Source organism: Camelus dromedarius, chromosome 6 (assembly GCF_036321535.1).
Source record: "Camelus dromedarius isolate mCamDro1 chromosome 6, mCamDro1.pat, whole genome shotgun sequence".
In the NCBI taxonomy this organism is placed as follows: domain Eukaryota; kingdom Metazoa; phylum Chordata; class Mammalia; order Artiodactyla; family Camelidae; genus Camelus; species Camelus dromedarius.
The window spans coordinates 25,341,619-25,360,873 of NC_087441.1; the positions used below are offsets into that span (position 1 = coordinate 25,341,619).

The 19,255-nt window shown below is 35.3% G+C and overlaps 1 protein-coding gene and 1 pseudogene across 6 annotated transcripts in view; both read left to right on the forward strand.

Moving 5' to 3' along the window:
• Window positions 1-19,255, forward strand: part of AHI1 (Abelson helper integration site 1) — a 176,164-nt gene that overhangs the window by 119,112 nt on the left and 37,797 nt on the right. For all 6 annotated transcript variants that reach the window (XR_004138351.2, XM_031456381.2, XM_031456383.2 and 3 more), the window contains one exon: window positions 15,949-16,111. Coding sequence is in view for 5 of the 6 variants with exons in the window: in XM_031456381.2 (XP_031312241.2) it covers window positions 15,949-16,111 (163 nt within the window). In the remaining variant the exon portion in view is untranslated. The remainder of the gene's footprint in view (window positions 1-15,948; window positions 16,112-19,255) is intronic.
• On the forward strand, window positions 5,297-15,968 carry LOC116154429 (rho-related GTP-binding protein RhoQ-like; annotated as a pseudogene).

Below are 19,255 nucleotides of genomic sequence, written 5' to 3' on the forward strand. Positions count from 1 at the left end.
AATAATTTATTCACATCCTTTGGCCATTTTCTGATTGGGCACATTATAATTTTGTTTACTATATAATTATATAAGTTAGATATATTTTTTGAATGTTATATTTATGTATGTATATATGGGATTCAGACTTATTATACCAAATGTAGAAATACATTTTTGTTTTTAGAAATGGAGTTGAAGTTAGCAGATTTACATTTAATTTGGAAAATAGGAACACATTTATAGTCGTGGCTGTCCTGCAGAAATTTTTTTTTATAAAACACCAGTCCTCTATGATAACTCAGGGAACTTTAGGAGTTAAATAATAATAATTCCCCCGACACATACTGTGTACCTACCATGTGCCAGGTGTATAGTATATAAATATATATTATATAAAAATCATTGTATAATTGTGTAAATTATATATGAATATAAATGTATCTATATCATATTGATATGACCTATATCATATCTAATTGAGTTTTTCTTATTATTGACTTATAAGTGTTCTTTATATACTCTGGATACAAGTCTTGTATCAGATGTTTGATTTGTAGATATTTTCTGCCATTCTGTAGACTGTCTTTTTCTCTTTTATTTTAATTATAGTCAATTTATAATTTGGTATTAATTTCTTGTGTACTGCATAGTGATTCATTTATATATATATGCCTAAATATATATATTCCTTTTCATGTTCTTTTTCTTTATACCCCATTTCAAGGTATTGAATATAGTTCCCTGTGCTATGCAGTTGGACTTTGTTGTTTATCTATTTTATATATAGTAACTAGTATCTGCAAATCCTAAATTCCCAATTTATCCCTCCCTACCCCCTTTTCCCCCTGGTAACCATAAGTTTGTTTTCTATGTCTGTGAGTCTGTAAGTCTGTTTCCATTTTATAAGTATGCTGGGTTTTTTTTTTAGATTCTACATGTAAGTGATATCGTATGGTATTTTTTTTTCTCTCTCCGGCTTACTTCACTTAGTATGACAATCTCCAGGTCCATCCATGTTACTGCAAATGGCATTATTTTATTCCTTTTTATGAATGAGTAGTATTCCATTATATATATATATATATATATATATATATATATATATATATACATACACACACACACACACACACACACACACACACAGACCATGGCTTCTTTATCCAGTCATCCGTCAATGGACATTTAGGTCACTCCCATGTCAGTACATCTACATGTGGAACAATTCTCACAGAATACCTACTGACCTCTGGCAGAAGATCTTTTTTCTCTTTCTTGATCATGTTCTTGGAAGCAAAAAAAAATTTTTTAATTTTTATGAAGTTTAATTTTTCCGCTCTTTTCTTTTGTCTCTTGTGCTTTTGATATCATGTCTAAGAAACCATTGTCTGATCCAGGTTCACAAAGGTTTACTCCTATATTTTCTTACAGAGTTTTATACATTTAGCTCTTACCTTTAGGTCGATAACCCATTTGGAGTTAATTTTTATATATAGTGTGAGTTAGAGATGTAACTACTTTTTTCACATGTGTCTGTCTGGTTTTCCCAGCACCACTTACTGAAAAGACTAATATTCCCCCATTAATCGTCTTGTACCCTACTCAGAAATCACTTGACGGTGAATATGAGGGCTTATGTCTAGACTTTCAATTCTATTGCATTGATCCATATGCTTGTCTTTATGTCAATAACCCACTGTTTTAGTTCCTGTAGCTTTGTAGGTAGTTTTAAAATCAGAGCATGTCCTCCAGCTCTGTTCTCTTTCCAGATTATTTTTGCTGTCTTAAGTCCCTTGCATTTCCATGTGAATCTTAAAATCACCTCAGTTTCTGCAAAATTTTTGATAGAAATTGTGTTGAATCTGTAGATCAAACTCGAGTATTTTCATCTTAACAATATATTGTCTTCCAATCTAGTAACATGGGTCTTTCAATTTACCTGGGTCTTCTTTAATTTCTTTCAATGATATTTTATTTTCAATATATAAGTCTTAGATTTTTGTTTCAAGTATTTTATTATTTTTGATACTATTATAAGTGGAATTGATTTTGTATTCAGATTGTTCATTCTTTAGGTATGGAAATATAATTGGTTTTTTTGTATTGACCTTGTATTCTGCAACTTGATGAATTTATTTACTGCTTCTAAAAGATGTTTTTGGGTTTTTCTAAATAGATTCCTTGAGATTGTCTGTACCCAAGATCACGTCATCTGCTAGTATAGTTCTTTCTTTCCATCTGGACGCCTTTCTTTTTTCTTGCCCAATTTACTGGCTAGAATCTCCAGTACAGCATTGAAGTAGCAGAAGTCAATTTCTTTGTCTTGTCTTGTTCCTAATCTTAGGGGAAAAACTGTCAGTCTTTGACCGCTAAGTATGTTGTTAGCTGTGTGTTTTTATACATAACCTTTATCAAGTTAAGGAAATACTCTTACTCGGTTGAGTGTTTTTTATCAGGAAAGGATGTTGGATTTTGTTAAGTGATTTTTCTGTATTTATTGAAATGATTATGTGGGTTTTCTCCTCAGGGCTATTAATATGGTCTGTTACATAGACTGTCATATATTAAACCAAATTATCATTTCTGGGATAAACCCCACTTGGACCTGGTATATAATCCTTTTTATATGTTGTGGATTTGTTTACTGGTATTTTGTTGATGTTTTCACATCAGTATTCGTAAGACATGTAGTTTTCTTGTCTAGCTTTGGGATCATGGTAATACTGACTTCATAGAATGAGTTGGAAAATATTCATTTCTCTCTCTCTCTCTCTTTTTTTTTTTTTTGAAAGAGTTTATAAAAGATTGACATTTCTTCTTTAAACATTTGGTACAGTTCACCAATGATGTGTTCTGTTCCTAGACTTTTCTCTGTGGGAAGTTTTTTGATTGCTAATTCAATCTCTTACAGGTCTATTCAGATTTTCCTTTTCTTCTTCAGTCAATTTAAGTTGTGTCTTCCTAGGAATTTGTTCCTTTCATCTGGACCATTTAATTTGTTAACACACAGTTGATAGCACTCCATTATAATCCTATATATTTCTGTAAGGCCAGTAGTGATATCTTTTCTCTCATTCCTGAATTTATTAACTGGGATGTTACCTTCCCCCCACTACCCTTGGTCAGTCTAGATAAAGTTTTGTCAGTTTTCTTGATTTTTCAAAGAACCAATTTTTGATTTTGTTGATTTCCTCTATTCTTTTTCTATTTTCTATTTCATTTATTTCCATCCTAATGTTTATCATTTCCTTTCTTCTGCTTGTTTTGAGTTAGTTTTATTTTTCTAGTTTTAAAGTATACAGTTAATTTATTGATTTGATGTCTTTCTTCTCAATACAAGCATTTATAGCTGTAAAAGTTCTTAAAAATCATTGCTGTTGCTGCTCCATGTACATTCTGGCATGTTGTGTTTATTTTTTTATTTATCTTTTTCTAATTTCCCTGCTGATCTCTTCTTTGACCAGTTGGTTATTTAGGAGTGTGTTGTTTAATTTCTACACATTTGTGAATTTCCCAAATATCTTTCTGTAACTGATTTCTATTTTCATTTCATTGTGGTTAGAGAACATACTTAAGATTTCAGGGGTTTTTTTAAAGGTTTTATGATCTAACATATTATCTATACTAGAGAATGTTCTGCACCCACTTAAGATGAATATGTATTCTGCTTTTGTTAGATGGAGTGTTCTTTAGATGTCTCTTAGATCTTGTTGGTTTCTAGTGTTGATCAAGTCTTCTGTTTCCATTTTGGTCTGCCTAGTTCTGTTTATTATAGAAGTGGTGTATGGAAGCCTCAACAACTGTTGTTGAATTATCTATTTCACCTTTCAATTCTGTCTGTTTTGCCTTATGTATTTTGAGGCTTAATATGTATTCATACTTATTTATGGCTTCCTGATTGATTGACCCTTTTATAATTTAAAACATCCTTCTTTATCTCCACTGACAGTTTTTGTCTTAAACTCCTATTTTGCCTGATATCAGAATAGCCTCTCCAGCTCTCTTTTGATTTCTGTTTGTATAGTATGTCTTTTTCATGTTTTACAACTTTATTGTGTCTTTAATCTAAAATGTTCTTTTTGTGGAGAGCAGACAATTGGATCGTGTCTTTGTTCTATTCTGATAATCTCTGCTTTCTGTTTGGAGTGCTTAATCCATTTACATTTAGTTTAATCACTGATTAAATTAGTCTGCAGTTTGGTTTTGTTTTCTTTATGTCTGATGTCTGATTGTTTGCTCCTTCATTCTTTCACCACTCAGTTTTTGGGTTAAATTAATATTTGAATATATCAATTTAAATCCTTTTTTTTTTTTGTATATTTACTTGAGTTGTTTTCTTAGTGGTTACCCTGAGAATTACAATTAACATCTTAACTTAAAACTATCTAGTTTGGATTAATACCAACTTAATTTCAGTAGTATATAAAAACTTTAATACATTTCTCTTCCCTTCTGCTTTCTCTGTGCTATTATTGTCATACAAATTACATCTTTATACATTGTAAGCCCATCAACACATTTTTATAATTATTTCTTTACAAAGTTCCCTTTCATATCAAATGAAGAGTTTCCAAAAAAGTACATTTATTACTGTCCTTTGTATTTATTTGTGTAATTACCTTTATCAGTGCTCTTTTTTCAGTCCAAAGGACTCCTGTTACTTTGTTTTTTCTTTTGAAGAGCAGGTCTACTAGCAACAAACTCTGGGAATGTATCGATTTCTTCTTTTTTACAGGATAGTTTTGCTGGGTGTTGAATAACAGGTTGAGCCTTCTTTCCACACTAAATGTTGTTGAAAGCACCATCTTACTAACTTCTAACCTTCAAGGTTTCTGATAAGAAGTCTGTTGTTAATGTTACTGAGAATTCCTTCTGTGTGATGAGTTGTTTTTCTCTTGCTGTTTTCAAGATTCTTTGGCTTTCAGTAGTTTGGCTATGATATGTCTAGGTGTGGATCTCTTTGAGTTTATCCTACTTGGAGTTTGTTTAGGCTCTTGGATATTGAGGTTAATTTTTTTTTTTAATCAAATTTGGGATGTTTGGGCCATTAGTTCCTCAAATAGCTCTTCCTTCCTTTCTTCTGTTTTCTCTTCTTCTGGGTCTCCCATTAGGCATATGTTGGTACACTTGGCAGCAGCCCATAGATGTCTATGGCAGCCCATAGATGTCCTAGGTTCTGTCATTTTTCTGCACTCCTTTTTCTTTCTGTTTCTTAGACTAGATAATCTCAGTTTACTTATCTTAAAAGTTCAATTATTCTTTACTCTGATTCTGAGATAGCATTCTTATGTTTTAATTCTTTAAACCAGTTTCCTTTAGACCTTTGAAAATATAAATATATTGATTTAATGAATCATATATATAATTTATTAATTAAAATATATATATAATGATTTAAAATCTTTTTCTAGTAAATCCAGCATCTAGGCTTTCTCAGGGACAATTTCTGTTGACTTCCTTGATTCCTATTAGGGTTATACTTTACTCTTTCTTTACATGTTGTGTAACTGGACATTTGAGATAATATAACTGACAAACCTGGATGTCAGATTCTTAAACCCCACATAGCCCTATGGTTTGTCATTTTTATTATTATTATTGTTGGTATTTGTTTAGTTAGGACTTTCCTGGAATAATTATTTAAACACTGTCTTTTTTTGTGTTGTGGAGCCACTGAAGTATCTGCTTGGTTAGCTTAGTGGTCAGCTAATGACTGGACAGAGATTTTTTTAAACACCTGGAATCTTTTTCAAAGGGCTCTATGTGTGTGTTAGGACATGTGTTTAGTGCTTCAGTATGTAGTTTATAACTCTGCCATACTTAGAATTCAGTTTCTGTTATATTCTTGTCTTCTTCCCCACCAAACCAAATGCTCACATATGTGTACATGAGCTTTTCCTAGAATGTTTGGATTGACATTAGAATTAGAAATAGACAAACCTCAGTGTTTAAGTGAAATGAGCAGTTAATTATTGGTGTCTGACTGTCGGCAACCTAAGAAGCTTTTCTCTTTCCAATTAAATTTATTACTCAAGCAAGATTCCTTCACAAGGTCTTTCCAAGTTAACTCTGCCTGTAGTCATTTCAGTAGTTCCTTCCACCCTTAAATATATAAACTGCAGTGATCAGATGGACACACATGTTAGTATACATATGTAAGCTATCACCTACGCCTAATTTCAGTTTACCACATAACTTCCCAGTTTGATGGCCTCATCAACAGATTATGACTGAGAAGCTAATATGAAGGAAAGTGCTTTGATGATCTTCTTCAGGTGCCTTCTGTAATGGAAATACCAAGTCTTAAACATATTTCTTTTGGCATAATCTTAGCAAAAGTCTTAGGCAGTGAACCAAGCAGACTTATATTTATTTGGTTCCACAAAGGCCTCTAACTTCAAACTTAAATATGTAGGTTTAGTGATTAAGAGCATAGACTTAGGAGAACAGCAGACCTGCTAACATCTAGAACCTGCCAAACTGTATGACTTAGACAAATAGAAGTTCTTTTAGTTTATAACTAAGGAAACAAAGGCATCACAAATGCTAGATAAGGTGTGCTAAGGCATGTTCAAATGCTAAATGAAGGTATGAACGTATGGGTGAACAGAAAAATATATGCACTCTATGTATATATTTAATGTGTGTGTATATACATACACATGCATATATAGTATAAGATGCTTAGCACATGCCTGACACATAGCAGGTATTAAATAAATGGTAGATACATATATTTCTAGGTACATCTAGAGGAATACATAGACATATCTTTGACATAACAGATTATTAAATAGATGTGCATCGATGCTGAGAAAAAATAAACTGCTATTTATATACTTATTTTAGAACTAGTGAATTAAACTTTAAGAATAAGAATTTTTAAGTATGTAATGTTTGAAACAGTATATTTTTTCTAAATTATATGTTAAGCATCTTTAAATCAAGAACTGTATGCTGCATTTCTTCATATTTCCTGTACTATGTACAATGCCATATATAGCACACACTCAAGATACTTATTATATGAATGTGTTACTAACTAATTTATCTTTTTAGAAATTGTTTATAAATTTAATGAATTCTGTTAATAAGTTTAACAAATGTCCTTAGGAGTACTCTTAAGTAGTTCTCAAAGATGTCTATATTTGTTGTCTTAAAATATCAGATACTACAGCTCCTTGTACATAGAGTCAGTGCCTGGGAAATCCTGAAGATGTCATTAGGCGTTGAAAAGATTAATTTCATTGTCAAAAGACGTATCTCCAGACTTCATGTTATTTTTGATAGGTCTGTTATCTCTGTTATGTATATTTAAGCACAGAGAAATACACTGATACCTCAACTCTAAAAGAGAAATGGAAGTTATAGCTCATATAGACATTTTTGAGCTTCTGTAGGTGCCTATTCAATTTTAGAATCAGTTTTTCCAAAGTAATTTTGCAACAAGTCTATTTGAAGACCCTTTCATAGCTTATTTATCTATTTATATGTTTATTTGTAAGTTTTATTATTTATGTATTCATATGTTTATATCCTTAACAAACTTAATTAAATAATTTTTATTTCAATATTTATAAACTTGTATGTTTATGTATTTATAAAAAATTTTTGCTACCTCTCACGACAAGGTGGCAATGGAAAGGACCTGGCGAGGAGAGTAGCATCTATAGGAAAATAAAAACAAGTATGGTTATGGATGCAATAGGATAAAAAGAAGAGCATTCCACTTATTATAAGGGGTGTGTTTCTGTTTATAATCTCTATAAATCCTTCTTTAAACTATGAAGTATAAAATTTATAACTACTCAAACTGTAGAAATTGTGAATATGTTGTTTGCAAATACTTGAATTTCTTTTTGTTTAAAAACATTGTCTTCATCTAGGTCTTTTTTACAAATTTTATACTAATTTCATAGCTCATGGTTTGTTAAGAGAATTTAACTTTTCTGATGTAATCTATAAATAAATTATTATTTTAATATTCAGTATCAGCATGCACCCTGGTACTCTTCATTGGCAACTTAAAAGTAGATAAACAGAAGAGTAACTTGTACAAATATTAAAGGTATCCCTTTTTTGAAAAGGCCCACTAGACCAAAAACAATGAAATACCAATAAAACGGGAGCTCCTGAGGGCAGAAATTGTTCACTGCCGTTTCCCTAGCCTGTCAGAGTAGCTCAGACACAACATGTATCTAATAATGATTGCTGGATGGACAGATTTAATCTTTCAATTGTGCTTGTTTTTCTAATTTAAAAATTTCGCTAATTCTTAAGAGGTTGTAGGGAAACCTAAGAAATGTTTACTATGACTCCTAGTTGCAGTTTGAGCATGAGCTTGTTGAAAAAATGACGAAGTAGATGTTAAATTACTCAAATCTGGAGCTAGTCAGCATTTCAGTGAGATGAGGGAAACTAAGAAAGATAAGTAAAACTAATAGGAAAGGAGGAACAGGTTTACTTTTTAAAGTTTTGCCAATAACGATTTGTTATAAGGTCTGATTTTATATTTTAAATGATGTTTCTTACCCATTCAGTTGCATTACTTGATAAATGCAGAAAATAAATGTACATGTTTTATAAAGTAGGTCATTGAAATGAAGTTCCTTTCTAAACCTTAGGTGCATCAGAATCACCTGGCAGGCTTGTTAAAGCAGATTGCTGGGCCTATCCCCAGAATATATGATTTCAGTTGGTTTGGAGTGGGGCCCAAGAATTTGCATTTGTAACCAGTTTCCAGGTAATGTTGCCACTGCTGGTCTGGTGAGACCACACTTTGAGAACCCTAATCTACACCAGTGTGATTCATAATTCTCCTTTTGCTATCCCTCCCAAGAGAAAAAAAAGTACACGATCTTTTTTTTCACTAACCAAAAAACATCTGTAGACCAGTGTATAAAGGTCTGCATCATTCTTTTGACTTTTTTTTTAAGGACATAATCAATACAGAGATACATGTTAGAGCCTTTTTCAGTGAAGCACCAATGATTCACTGTAACAAAGTATGTGAATTGTGATTTCCAGTAAGAAAAGCTGTAATTGATACCAATCATCATATAAAATGAGTAGTTTTATTTGTGAAGTCCAAAAGTCAAGTCATTCCTATTGAAGAAGACTGGAGTATTTCCAAATGGTAAATTCCAAAGAAATGCTTTATCTTTCTTCTTTAATCATTAGTAGGAGACGTTGCCTGTGTATTAGAGTAATCAAACAAGCCTTTCTAATTCATGTGTGATCACAAATGATACTGTCACACTGTTACCCAACAAATTAATATTTTGAATTTACTTTTAAATCTATGAATGCTGTTCTTTTGGAACAGTTATTTGAGTACCTGAAATGATAGAATTTTAAAACTGGAAAATATACCTAACCTAGCATATGGTCCAAACTCCTTTGTTTACAGACATCCAGTGTGAGTGTTTTATGATATGTTTTAGCGTAGGAGGCCCAGCCAGGACTGGAAACTCACTGTCTTGATTTCTAGTGTGGTATTCTTTCAATTGCCCTTAGTAGTTACTTTACCAGAAGGTATTTGAAATTAAATATTTTCAAATATTTGTTTGATGATGTGTTCAGTGTTCACAGATACTAGCATTGTATACCAGGATAAGAAGATAGTTTGGTACAGAGGCAATAAACTTTGTGCAATTATTTACTTTCTTTATCTCTGTTTCCTTAATCTATTATTATCCAGATAAGATCAACTAATAATAACAGGACCTTGTTTTCATTTTTATAAATATCTTCAGAGTCGTCTAACTTAGTGTTCATGGAAATATTCGTAAGAGACTATATATTTCTACCACATGATGCTAGAAATAGGATTATGTGTTTTATTTCATGAAGTAAAATATAGTCCCATTGTCACTATTAGTAAAGGGGTTATTTGAATATTTAATAATGTACTTATGTACAATTCAGGATTTATTGTTAAATTTGATTTTATACTAACTTTATCTGCTCTTTTTTCTATTTTAATAATAAAGATCAAATGTTCCTTAATTGACATAATTGAGAAATGAGACTTTCTTGAAGTTTATTTTATTTCACTTGTTAAATAATTACTGGGGGGCAGCCTGGAGGGGAGCATGCGGGCACACCTAGGAGAAGGGACTGGTAGAGATGGAGCTCCATGCCCAGAGAATGGCCAGCCGCAGCATGGCTTGAAGACCAGCACAATGATGCTCAGGTGCATGGTGGTTGGCGCCTGGACCACGGGCAAGACCTTCCTACTCATGATCTATGCCAGCGATGCCCTCCTGGAGGATTACTTGCCCACTGTCTTCAACCACTACACAGTCAGTGTCACCGTAGGGGGCAGCTAGTACCTCCTGGTTCTCTGACATGGCCAAACAGGAAGACTATGAACAGACAAGAAGACTACAATCATCTGAGGCTTTTTATCTTATCCAGTGCCTGACGTCCTCCTTACATGCTTCTTTGTGGTAAATGTAGCTGCATTTCAAAATGTGAAAGAGGAGTTGGTTCCAGAACTTTAGTAATAACAGTAAGTATATCCTTTGTATTAATAGGACCTCAGATTGATCTCTGAGGTGACCCCAAAACTATAGCAGGACTGAAAGATATGAAGGAAAAACCTGTGTCTGAGACAAGGGCAGGAACTAGCAAAAGAAACAGGAGCACACTGCTATGTAGACTATTCAACTTTAGCCCAGTGGGGATTGAAGTTTTTGTTGAGGCTATCATAGTCACTTTAACTCCAAAGAAACACACGGTTTAAAAAAAAAAAAGAATAGGATCAAAATGTATAAACTGTTGTTTGATTACACGAGAAACATCTCCAGTGGCCAAGAAAACGGTCCATTTCTCTCAGAAAGCATATGAAATGGTACAGCTATACCCAGACCTCTTATAAATAATGAAGCAGTTATGAAACTTGAAAGAGGTTTTTAAAAAACCCTGTCCTCATAACTTTATAAAATTCATTAAGAATATTTCCCTAAAGGTCCAGGAAGCAACAAACAGCATCTGAAGCCACAGTCTATTATAAATACTTTATTTCAACTAGAAGGTACAATCTCTCATGGGTTTCATAGTTTAAAAAGCTACAATCACTTCATGTTGTAACTATGTGAAAAACAATGCTGTAAATTCGACTGCCTGACTTAGACCATACACATTTCTGCTAATCCTTATGGAATCTGTATCTACCTTTGTTCCAGTTAATTGTTCTTGTATGTAAGTTGCTTGCTAGTTTAATATATCCAGAGCAGTGAAATAACAAACCAGCCATATAGCCAAAGTCACTCCAAGCACACAGGAGAAGGGGCCATACCAGAGGGGAACATGTATAAAAATCAAAAAAGGACAAAGGTTTTATTATCACTTTAGCGTAAGTGTAACCTACATAATTCTGTATTAAAGCTTGATGTCCTCTCTTTAAGAATACCAAAAGTATAATAAAATCATAACTTCATTTATCATGAAGACTAAAAATGAACACATTTTAGTTAATGTGCACTAAATACTGTAACAAAGCTTCTGCCAAAAAAAAAATTACTAAGATGTTAGTTTTTGTTGCATCTTACATTAATTGGTAATAATCCTACCAATAACCATTAGAAGTACACTTAGTAAGTCTTTGAGTACTGGTCTGCACCTGCATGGGGTAAAACTCTATAGGGAAAGAATCAGAAATTCCCATCTGCACAACTCAATGGGAATGATTCACATTCCTGCCAGCCAGAATGGAAAACTCCTAATATGCAGAGGCATCAGGTAGAATTATCGGGAGAATCACACCTTGGTAGTGAAGTTTATTGAGTCCTAGAATAAAGTCTTCCTGAATCTGCTCCAACAACACTTAAAAGCAAACCTGGAAAAAGTCAAACTGATCTCAAGTAACTGCAAACCCAAAAAATGTCCAACACTCATTAAAGGAATACAAGAAAATCCAGCACTTACCAAAGTAAACTTCATGTGTATTAGTTTTCTAGGGCTGTTGTAACAGATTACCACCAGCTTGATATGGCTTAAAACAGCAGAAATTTATTCTTTCACTGTTCTGGAGGCCAGAATTCTGAAATCAGGTTAAGCAAGTAGGAAGCAGAGGGAAGGAAGGTGGTGGTATCCAGATGCTGCATTGGCTTCAGGCTGGCACAAAGAAGTTTCCTGATGATTATGGACCCAGCAGAAGCAGAGCTGGAGGAGAAAGTGCTCAAGTGTGGTTTATTCAACATAACTTAGCTTGTTGAGTGACTTAGGGCCATTAAGTATATTGATTTTTGGACTGCATCATAGATAACGTTGCAAGGAGCATCTGCTGCTGGACAATACTGATTAATGTTCCACCAGTACACTGGATCCAAGAACCATTGAGAATTCTTCAGAGACAAGTGTAATAATGAAAACCTCTCAAAAGATAATACAAAGAAGAATTCACCTAAATGTCTTATAACAGCCTGGTAGACTCTGCTTAAACCAAGAAATAGTATCTGGCAAGCACTGTCATGAAGACTGAAAAATGTGTCAGACAAAAGGAAGCTTGCCCATGGCACTTCCACCATGAATGATTGTGCCCAAGCAACTCAGCAAGCTTGGAGAAAGAGAAGGAAGGAGCTCTCTTCAAATGCATGAATAGTGGTCAAAGTGTGACCAAGTGGATTTTGTGGAACATTTCATTTCCCAGACCTGTCATTACCAACATGGGCACAGAAACACGTGTTTTTAAACTTCTGTCTGAAGAGTAAGAAAAATTTCATAACCACCTTGTCAGCTCAAGATTTGTATCACACTGGTGAGAATGTTCCATCATACCTATGTGCCAGACCACCATGTGCAAAGAAGGGTACATTATGGAAGATACTTCTCAAGAGAATGATCAGAACACATTTTCTGTGACAAGACCTACTGGAATAAGAAGACGATAGAAATAGTATTAATTCAAAGCAAACCTCTGCATGGGACTGTGTCTTCCAACACTAGGTGAGGAAAAGCTCCCGATGGAGCTTTATTTTATCTGAAAACAGTGAGGTGACAATAAAATTTAATTGGAGATGGAGAGACATGAGTTTATGCAGAATCCACTGCCAAATTAAAACAAGCAAATTCTACTGTGTATATACTATGATGCTCAGAAGACAGAAAGTGTCTTCAGATGAGAAGATAAGAACATATTGATAAAAACACACACTAGAATACAAGCAGATTGTCATGAGCCACGTGGCTTTTGTCATGTGCCTTCAGTGTGATGAGAGAATGGTCACACTGCTCTGCCAGCACGTGGGCTGTTGGCATGTGAAACACACTGACTCTTCATCGTGTAGCACTTTGTGCCTAAATGTCAGTAATGGTATGATGGTGACAAAGCAAGACTGCTGGGGGGAGTAGTCTCCCCAGCCATCACCCTCCTAAGGATGGCATTTGTGGAGTTTGGTAAGAGGGACATTTTTCTACATCAGGAGATAGCATTGTAGGAGTGTGGAACACAGTGTTTTAAGCAGGTAAGGACCCAAAATGGATGCGAGTGAGGCATTGTCCATGTGTGGTACCTTTAAGAGGCTGGTAACACATGAGTCATCTGACGCTATGAGGTTGTGAGACTGTGTTATATGTTAGTCTTCCAGAGTATCTGTAACAAAATACCGTAGACTGGGTGGCTTAAACAACAGAAATTTGCTCACAGTTCCAGCGGCTGAAAGTTTAAGATCCAGTAGCTGGCCAGGTTGGTTTCTTTGAGGCCTCTCTCCTTGGTGTGCAGACGGCCACCTTCTCTCTGTCCTCACATGGCCTTTTTCTCAGTGCACGTGTGCTCTTGGTATCTCTTCCTCTTTTTATAGGGACACCAGGATGAGGAACAGTGGGAACAAATCCCCACACAGTTTCTGGAACTGGGTTTCAGGTGTCGTGAAAGGGACATGCTGGACCTGCAGGCGACCCCGGGGAGTCGGTCTTCTCAGCACAGCCAGCTGCTCGAGTACTGCTCGAGTCCAAAAACGTGTCTTGTCTTTCATTAGTGATTAGGGTCTCCTGTCCCTCCTTGCCTCTTTGCTGCTTCTTTCCTATGTTTGATCCTAGACAAAGATGACTTACAAACGTATTTCATTTTGGGGAAAAATGAGAAAGCAAGAAAGAAAGAATGAGAAAATCACAAGTCCTGATTCTACCACTTATTGGTTTGCTTGACTTTAGGCAAGTTACTAAATTTCTCTGTATATCATACTCCTCATTTATAAAATTGAAATAAGAGTCTATGCCCTCACGGGATTGTCATAAAATTGAGTAAGCAACTTACATAAGCAACTAGCAAGGGACCCAGAACATGGCAGGCACTCAGATCATTTTAATTAGCCTTTCTCTTCTATGACAGTGCCACCCAGGAGAATACAGAAGAGGTTTAGAGAAGGAACAACAGAGGGAAAAGTTGAAAATTCCACTTTTACATAAGTGATTTGGCATCAATATACTGAGAGTTACAAGAGCTTTATAAACTTTAAACAACATCTTGCAAGCATGTTGTAAATTAGGGACTGTGCTAAGCAGTACAGTAGGAATTGTGTCTTTCATTTGAATTAAATTATCATTATTGTCCTTGTATAGTGACAGCAGTTAATTCCAAATGTATCCATTAAAATTTCCTGGTTAATGTGTTGGTAAATATTCTAAATTAATTTATAGTTACCACAAGATTGTTTTATGGACTGTGATGGAATTCCTTGTTTCCAGTTGCCCGTATTCTCAGTCTGAACCTTTCAGCGTGCATGATCTGGCGCCTACTCACTCCTGAAGCCTGTTTCCTGCACCCTTCTCTCCAGGCTCTTACCTCCAATGCCAGGTTCCCACCATATTGAACTGTCTAGCATTTCTCTTCCCTGGACCCTCACACATGCAGTGCAGTCTGCCTGAGACACACTTTCCATCTCTCCTGGTGGCTATTTCCTAATTATCCTTCATTCTCCTACAAAGCCTAAGCAAGGTACCCCTTCTGGAAATTATCCTATTCATCATTGTGTATTCAGGCCCTAGCACAGTACCAGGCAAATTAGGATTTCAGTAAATACTTGTTAAGTGAATGAATCAGTACTCAACCTAAATGCAGAGCATTGAAATGGTAATTTCCCATTACGTATGGAGTTCTATAACTTGTAAATTTTCAAATCTCATTTACATAGGGAAGAAGTTAGGAGTAGTTTATTCTTTAGTGTACATACTATGTCCTCTTTTATACACTGCATCACATCTAATGAGGTCTGGCTCTTTCTTGTAACTCTGAGGAATTTGTAAACGCCTTTGGAGTCATTCATTTTGAATTCTGTTTTTCAAAAGGAAAATATCAAATATAGTAACTACTATAATAAAATGGAGAAAGAGGATTCTCATAGAAATGCTTTTCCTCTTAAAGTTGTATTATTTGAAAATAAGCTTACAAAGGTGTTTTAAAAGGTAGCAGAAGATTTGGATTGTTGATGTAAAATACAAAAAAAAAATGTTTGCATAGAAGTACACCTCAAAAAGAGACATTAACGGTAAGCCACAGTGATGACAATGAAATTATGTAATCAGGTTGTTGCATTGAATTTTTCCTTTTTGTAAAATTGTTGACATTCTAAAGAATTTTTTTTTCAGATGCATCTGCATAGCAGAGGGAATGGGACCTAAAGGTAGTATAAAACAATTCTACGAAAATAAATAATGTGTGAACTTTTTTTTTATTTGCTCCACAAGTAATTTACTTTGAAAAAAAATTAACATCTGCTATTTTGAAGCTAATCTTAGTGTATTGAATGCTCTTAACCATTTCTCAATCCCACAGCCTTTTATCTTGCTTCTCCTGCTGTGTTCCCACCACCCCTGATCCCATTAGCAAACCTTGAGAAGGCCTCAGACTCACCAAAGTACTGCTTTGGTTTCAGCTGCTCTTCTGCAAGAGGAAGTGAATGTTGGGGGTTTTCTCTGTGGTACAGTTGTGATAAAGCTGTGGTGGTCTTATCTCTCTCTTAGGTAGTGGCTCTTTATGACTACACAGCGAATCGATCAGATGAACTAACCATCCATCGCGGAGACATTATCCGAGTGTTTTTCAAAGATAATGAAGACTGGTGGTATGGCAGCGTAGGAAAGGGACAGGAAGGTTATTTTCCAGCTAATCATGTGGCTAGTGAAAGTAAGTTTTATGCTCCCTTCCTGGTTCACTAATATGGTGTAACTGATAGTCCAAGATTTTATCATTTTCTACACTTTAACTTACTGTCTTTGTAACTTTTGCATGTTTGCCAGTGGGTATTGCTTTTCATTCTCATGATGCAAAAAAGTAAAAGGGGCACTGGAGCATTAGTACACACGAAAGTAATTACATTCTGAGATTGGAATATTTGCTTCATGGACTTCCCATCCCAGGGGACATGCCCGTCGCTACCACCTTTCTTTAGCTCCTCTTCCCAGCCACCTGCTTCATGCACTCTTCTGTCACCTCTCCTTTTGCCGCAGTGACTCCTCAGGCGCCTTATGAAACTCTAAGCTCCCCAACTCTCATTCTTTCTACTTTGTGTCCCCAGGCATAGCTGGTACTAAAAGAAAACTACATTAGACTGTTGCATTCTCAAGTAAATTAAGCCCTCACTTGTGAAAGGAAAAGGAAAGGAGCTGGAGAAGAAATTCAAAATCCGAGTTTCTGAAAGCTGGAGATTTGCTACCAGGCCTGGAGAGATAATAGAACCAACACAGAAAGCTTGAAAATAAAGTAGTTTAACGACTATGAAGAAAGGGGTGGAGTATACCAGAGCCTTGCAGGAAAAGCACAACCCCCAGGGGTCAGGAGAGCCGACTGCTAGGCCTGGTTTGACGACTAATACTGATGTGCCTCAGTTTCCCCTATAAAACAAGGAAATTGAGCTCCGTCATCTCTAAGCCTTCTTCCAGAAACGCCGAAGTCGTACAGTTCTGATTTAAAGTGTAGTCGAGGCAGCCTTGAGAACACTCTGTGTTTTGAATGTTTAAGTCTTTTGTTTCTGCAAAGTAATTATTATACATCATAGTTGGCTTTCAGGCTAGTCTCTGAAACCCCATTTAACCCAAACTGTAGTTGAATAGAAGTACTGTTGATTTCTAATCTAAGTTTTGAATTTTGAAGGGAAAAGAACTGAAGGAAAGGAGGAAGAAAAATTTCTTTCATGAGTCCTGGCTGCTGGGCTAGGCTAAGATAAAATGTTTTCTCTTGGGCTCCCTTCCAGGGCCCTGTCTGCACCCAGCACTTCCCAGTGCTTCCTCCCCAAGAGCTCTGAGTCTCACTGAGGCTCCTTCTCCAGCTTATCTGCCGCTTTCAGCAAACTTCTCCCCTTCAAAGAGCTCAGTGTCTGGAAAATTACCCACTTCTCTCTCTCATAACAAAATTTATAATTTCCTCTGTGCCACTGTTTTAATTCTTTTTTCTGAGTAGTAAATTACTAATAGCACTTAAATGCTCTCTGAGGTATACATTTATGTTTAAAGGAGGATGCATAATGGAGAAAACTTAAGATAGTGTGGAAGGAAGAAATGTTTGGACAGGTTAATTTCCAGTCACCTCTCATAAACTCAGCACTTCTAACTTCCAGATCAGATGATCTCTGATCTCCAAGTTGCTTCCCTCCCCTTCCCAGCGCCAGCTGTCCCAGAGGATCAGCAGCTGGATCAGCAGGGGTAGCTGCTGTTTTTAAATCAAGAGCTGCCTGCATGGTCTTAATCACTCTGGAGTGTATCAGTAATTCTAACTCGATATTATAATCCATGTTCCTTCCAAATACAAGTGGAAACATTTAAAATATTTTTTCACTTGACAGTATAAAAAGATTGTATTTCCAGGCAGAATGGTATTAAGTGCTCTAACTTTAGAATCTAGTTAGTCTGCAGAAATAACCTCTTAGGTTTATAAATCTAAAGAGGCTATTGATATTTGATCCACAGGGGATTAAAGAGTCAACAAAATTTGGGTTTTTTCCACAGTAACCAAAGTGCGACTTCTGAAGCATGCTGCAGCGATGCTACGTGGTGGCTGCGTGCAGAAATCGGCCATCTCTCAATTGCCATAATTCCTTACTGTATCCCAGAATAATTGATGTTTTCTTTTGACAGTCACTGCATGTTGGAAAGCCTTGTGGAGGCCAGAACAAACAAAAAATTTTCAGAAAACCTAAGAATATAATGATTGAATTCTCATTTCATCAGGGGTTCTTTTCCTTTTGTTTTATACTACTTTTTACCTGAATTTAATAAAAACTCATCTCTGCATTTTTAACATTAGAGAAAAAAATGACTGTCAGCAGCATATTCCACTCTAAAAATAGTAGGAAAAAAATTGTCCTTTATCTGAAGCCAGATATGCAAAGCAAATGATTAAAGGGAGCGTGTGTGTATTTGTATGCATACATACATACATACATACATACATAATCTCTATTATCAACCCTTCAATTGAAAGCCATGTCCTCTCAGAGAACGACACAATAGAAGAAGTTGGTACCCTGTTATCACAAAGCACATTCCCTTTGTATCTTACACCACTGGAAAAAAAAACTTGATCAACTTCCATTAATGACATTTAGCGTCCTTTCCAATAAGAGATAAACCCAATAATAAAATCAACCCATACACAAAACCCATTAATATATCTCATAATTTTAGAATTTTTATCAGGTTTATTTTAGCATTTTCTCTCAGTTCAGTGTTGCCCAAGTCATTTAACCAAAGCAGGTTTCCTTTTTGGCCCTTTAAAATTCCCACACAAGTTTTTAGATTCAATACAGTGTGTGGATTAAATAGATTATTTAGATTATAAGAATCTTAGCTTCAACACTGTGAATAGATTCTGTGTCATGTTTAGTGCCAGCCCCCTGCTTGTTTATTTCATACCGTCTTTGCAAATTATCCACCTCCACCTGGCAAAATCCTACCTATTTTTCAGTCTGACATACCTACCACTTCTTCCATTAAGCATTTGCCATCCCCACATCAGGATTTGTCTTTCTTTTATCTCTCTTTAGCATAATATCCCTTTCTATTTCATATTACAGTTAACTGTGAACATATCTGTCTCTGACCGGATTGTAAGCTCCTTAAGAGCAGAGACTGTCTTTGATCATCTTATCTCCTCCAGCAGTACCTGGCAGATAACCTTGCATATAGCAAGTTCTTGCTAAATTTGTATTAAGATAAAATGAAATAAGCATCTGCATGAACCACATACACAGTAAGTGAAAATGACACCTTGTACATTTCTGAAATCCTGCTGATGAAAACTTTCCAATAATAACTTATGTTCTTTTGATAACGA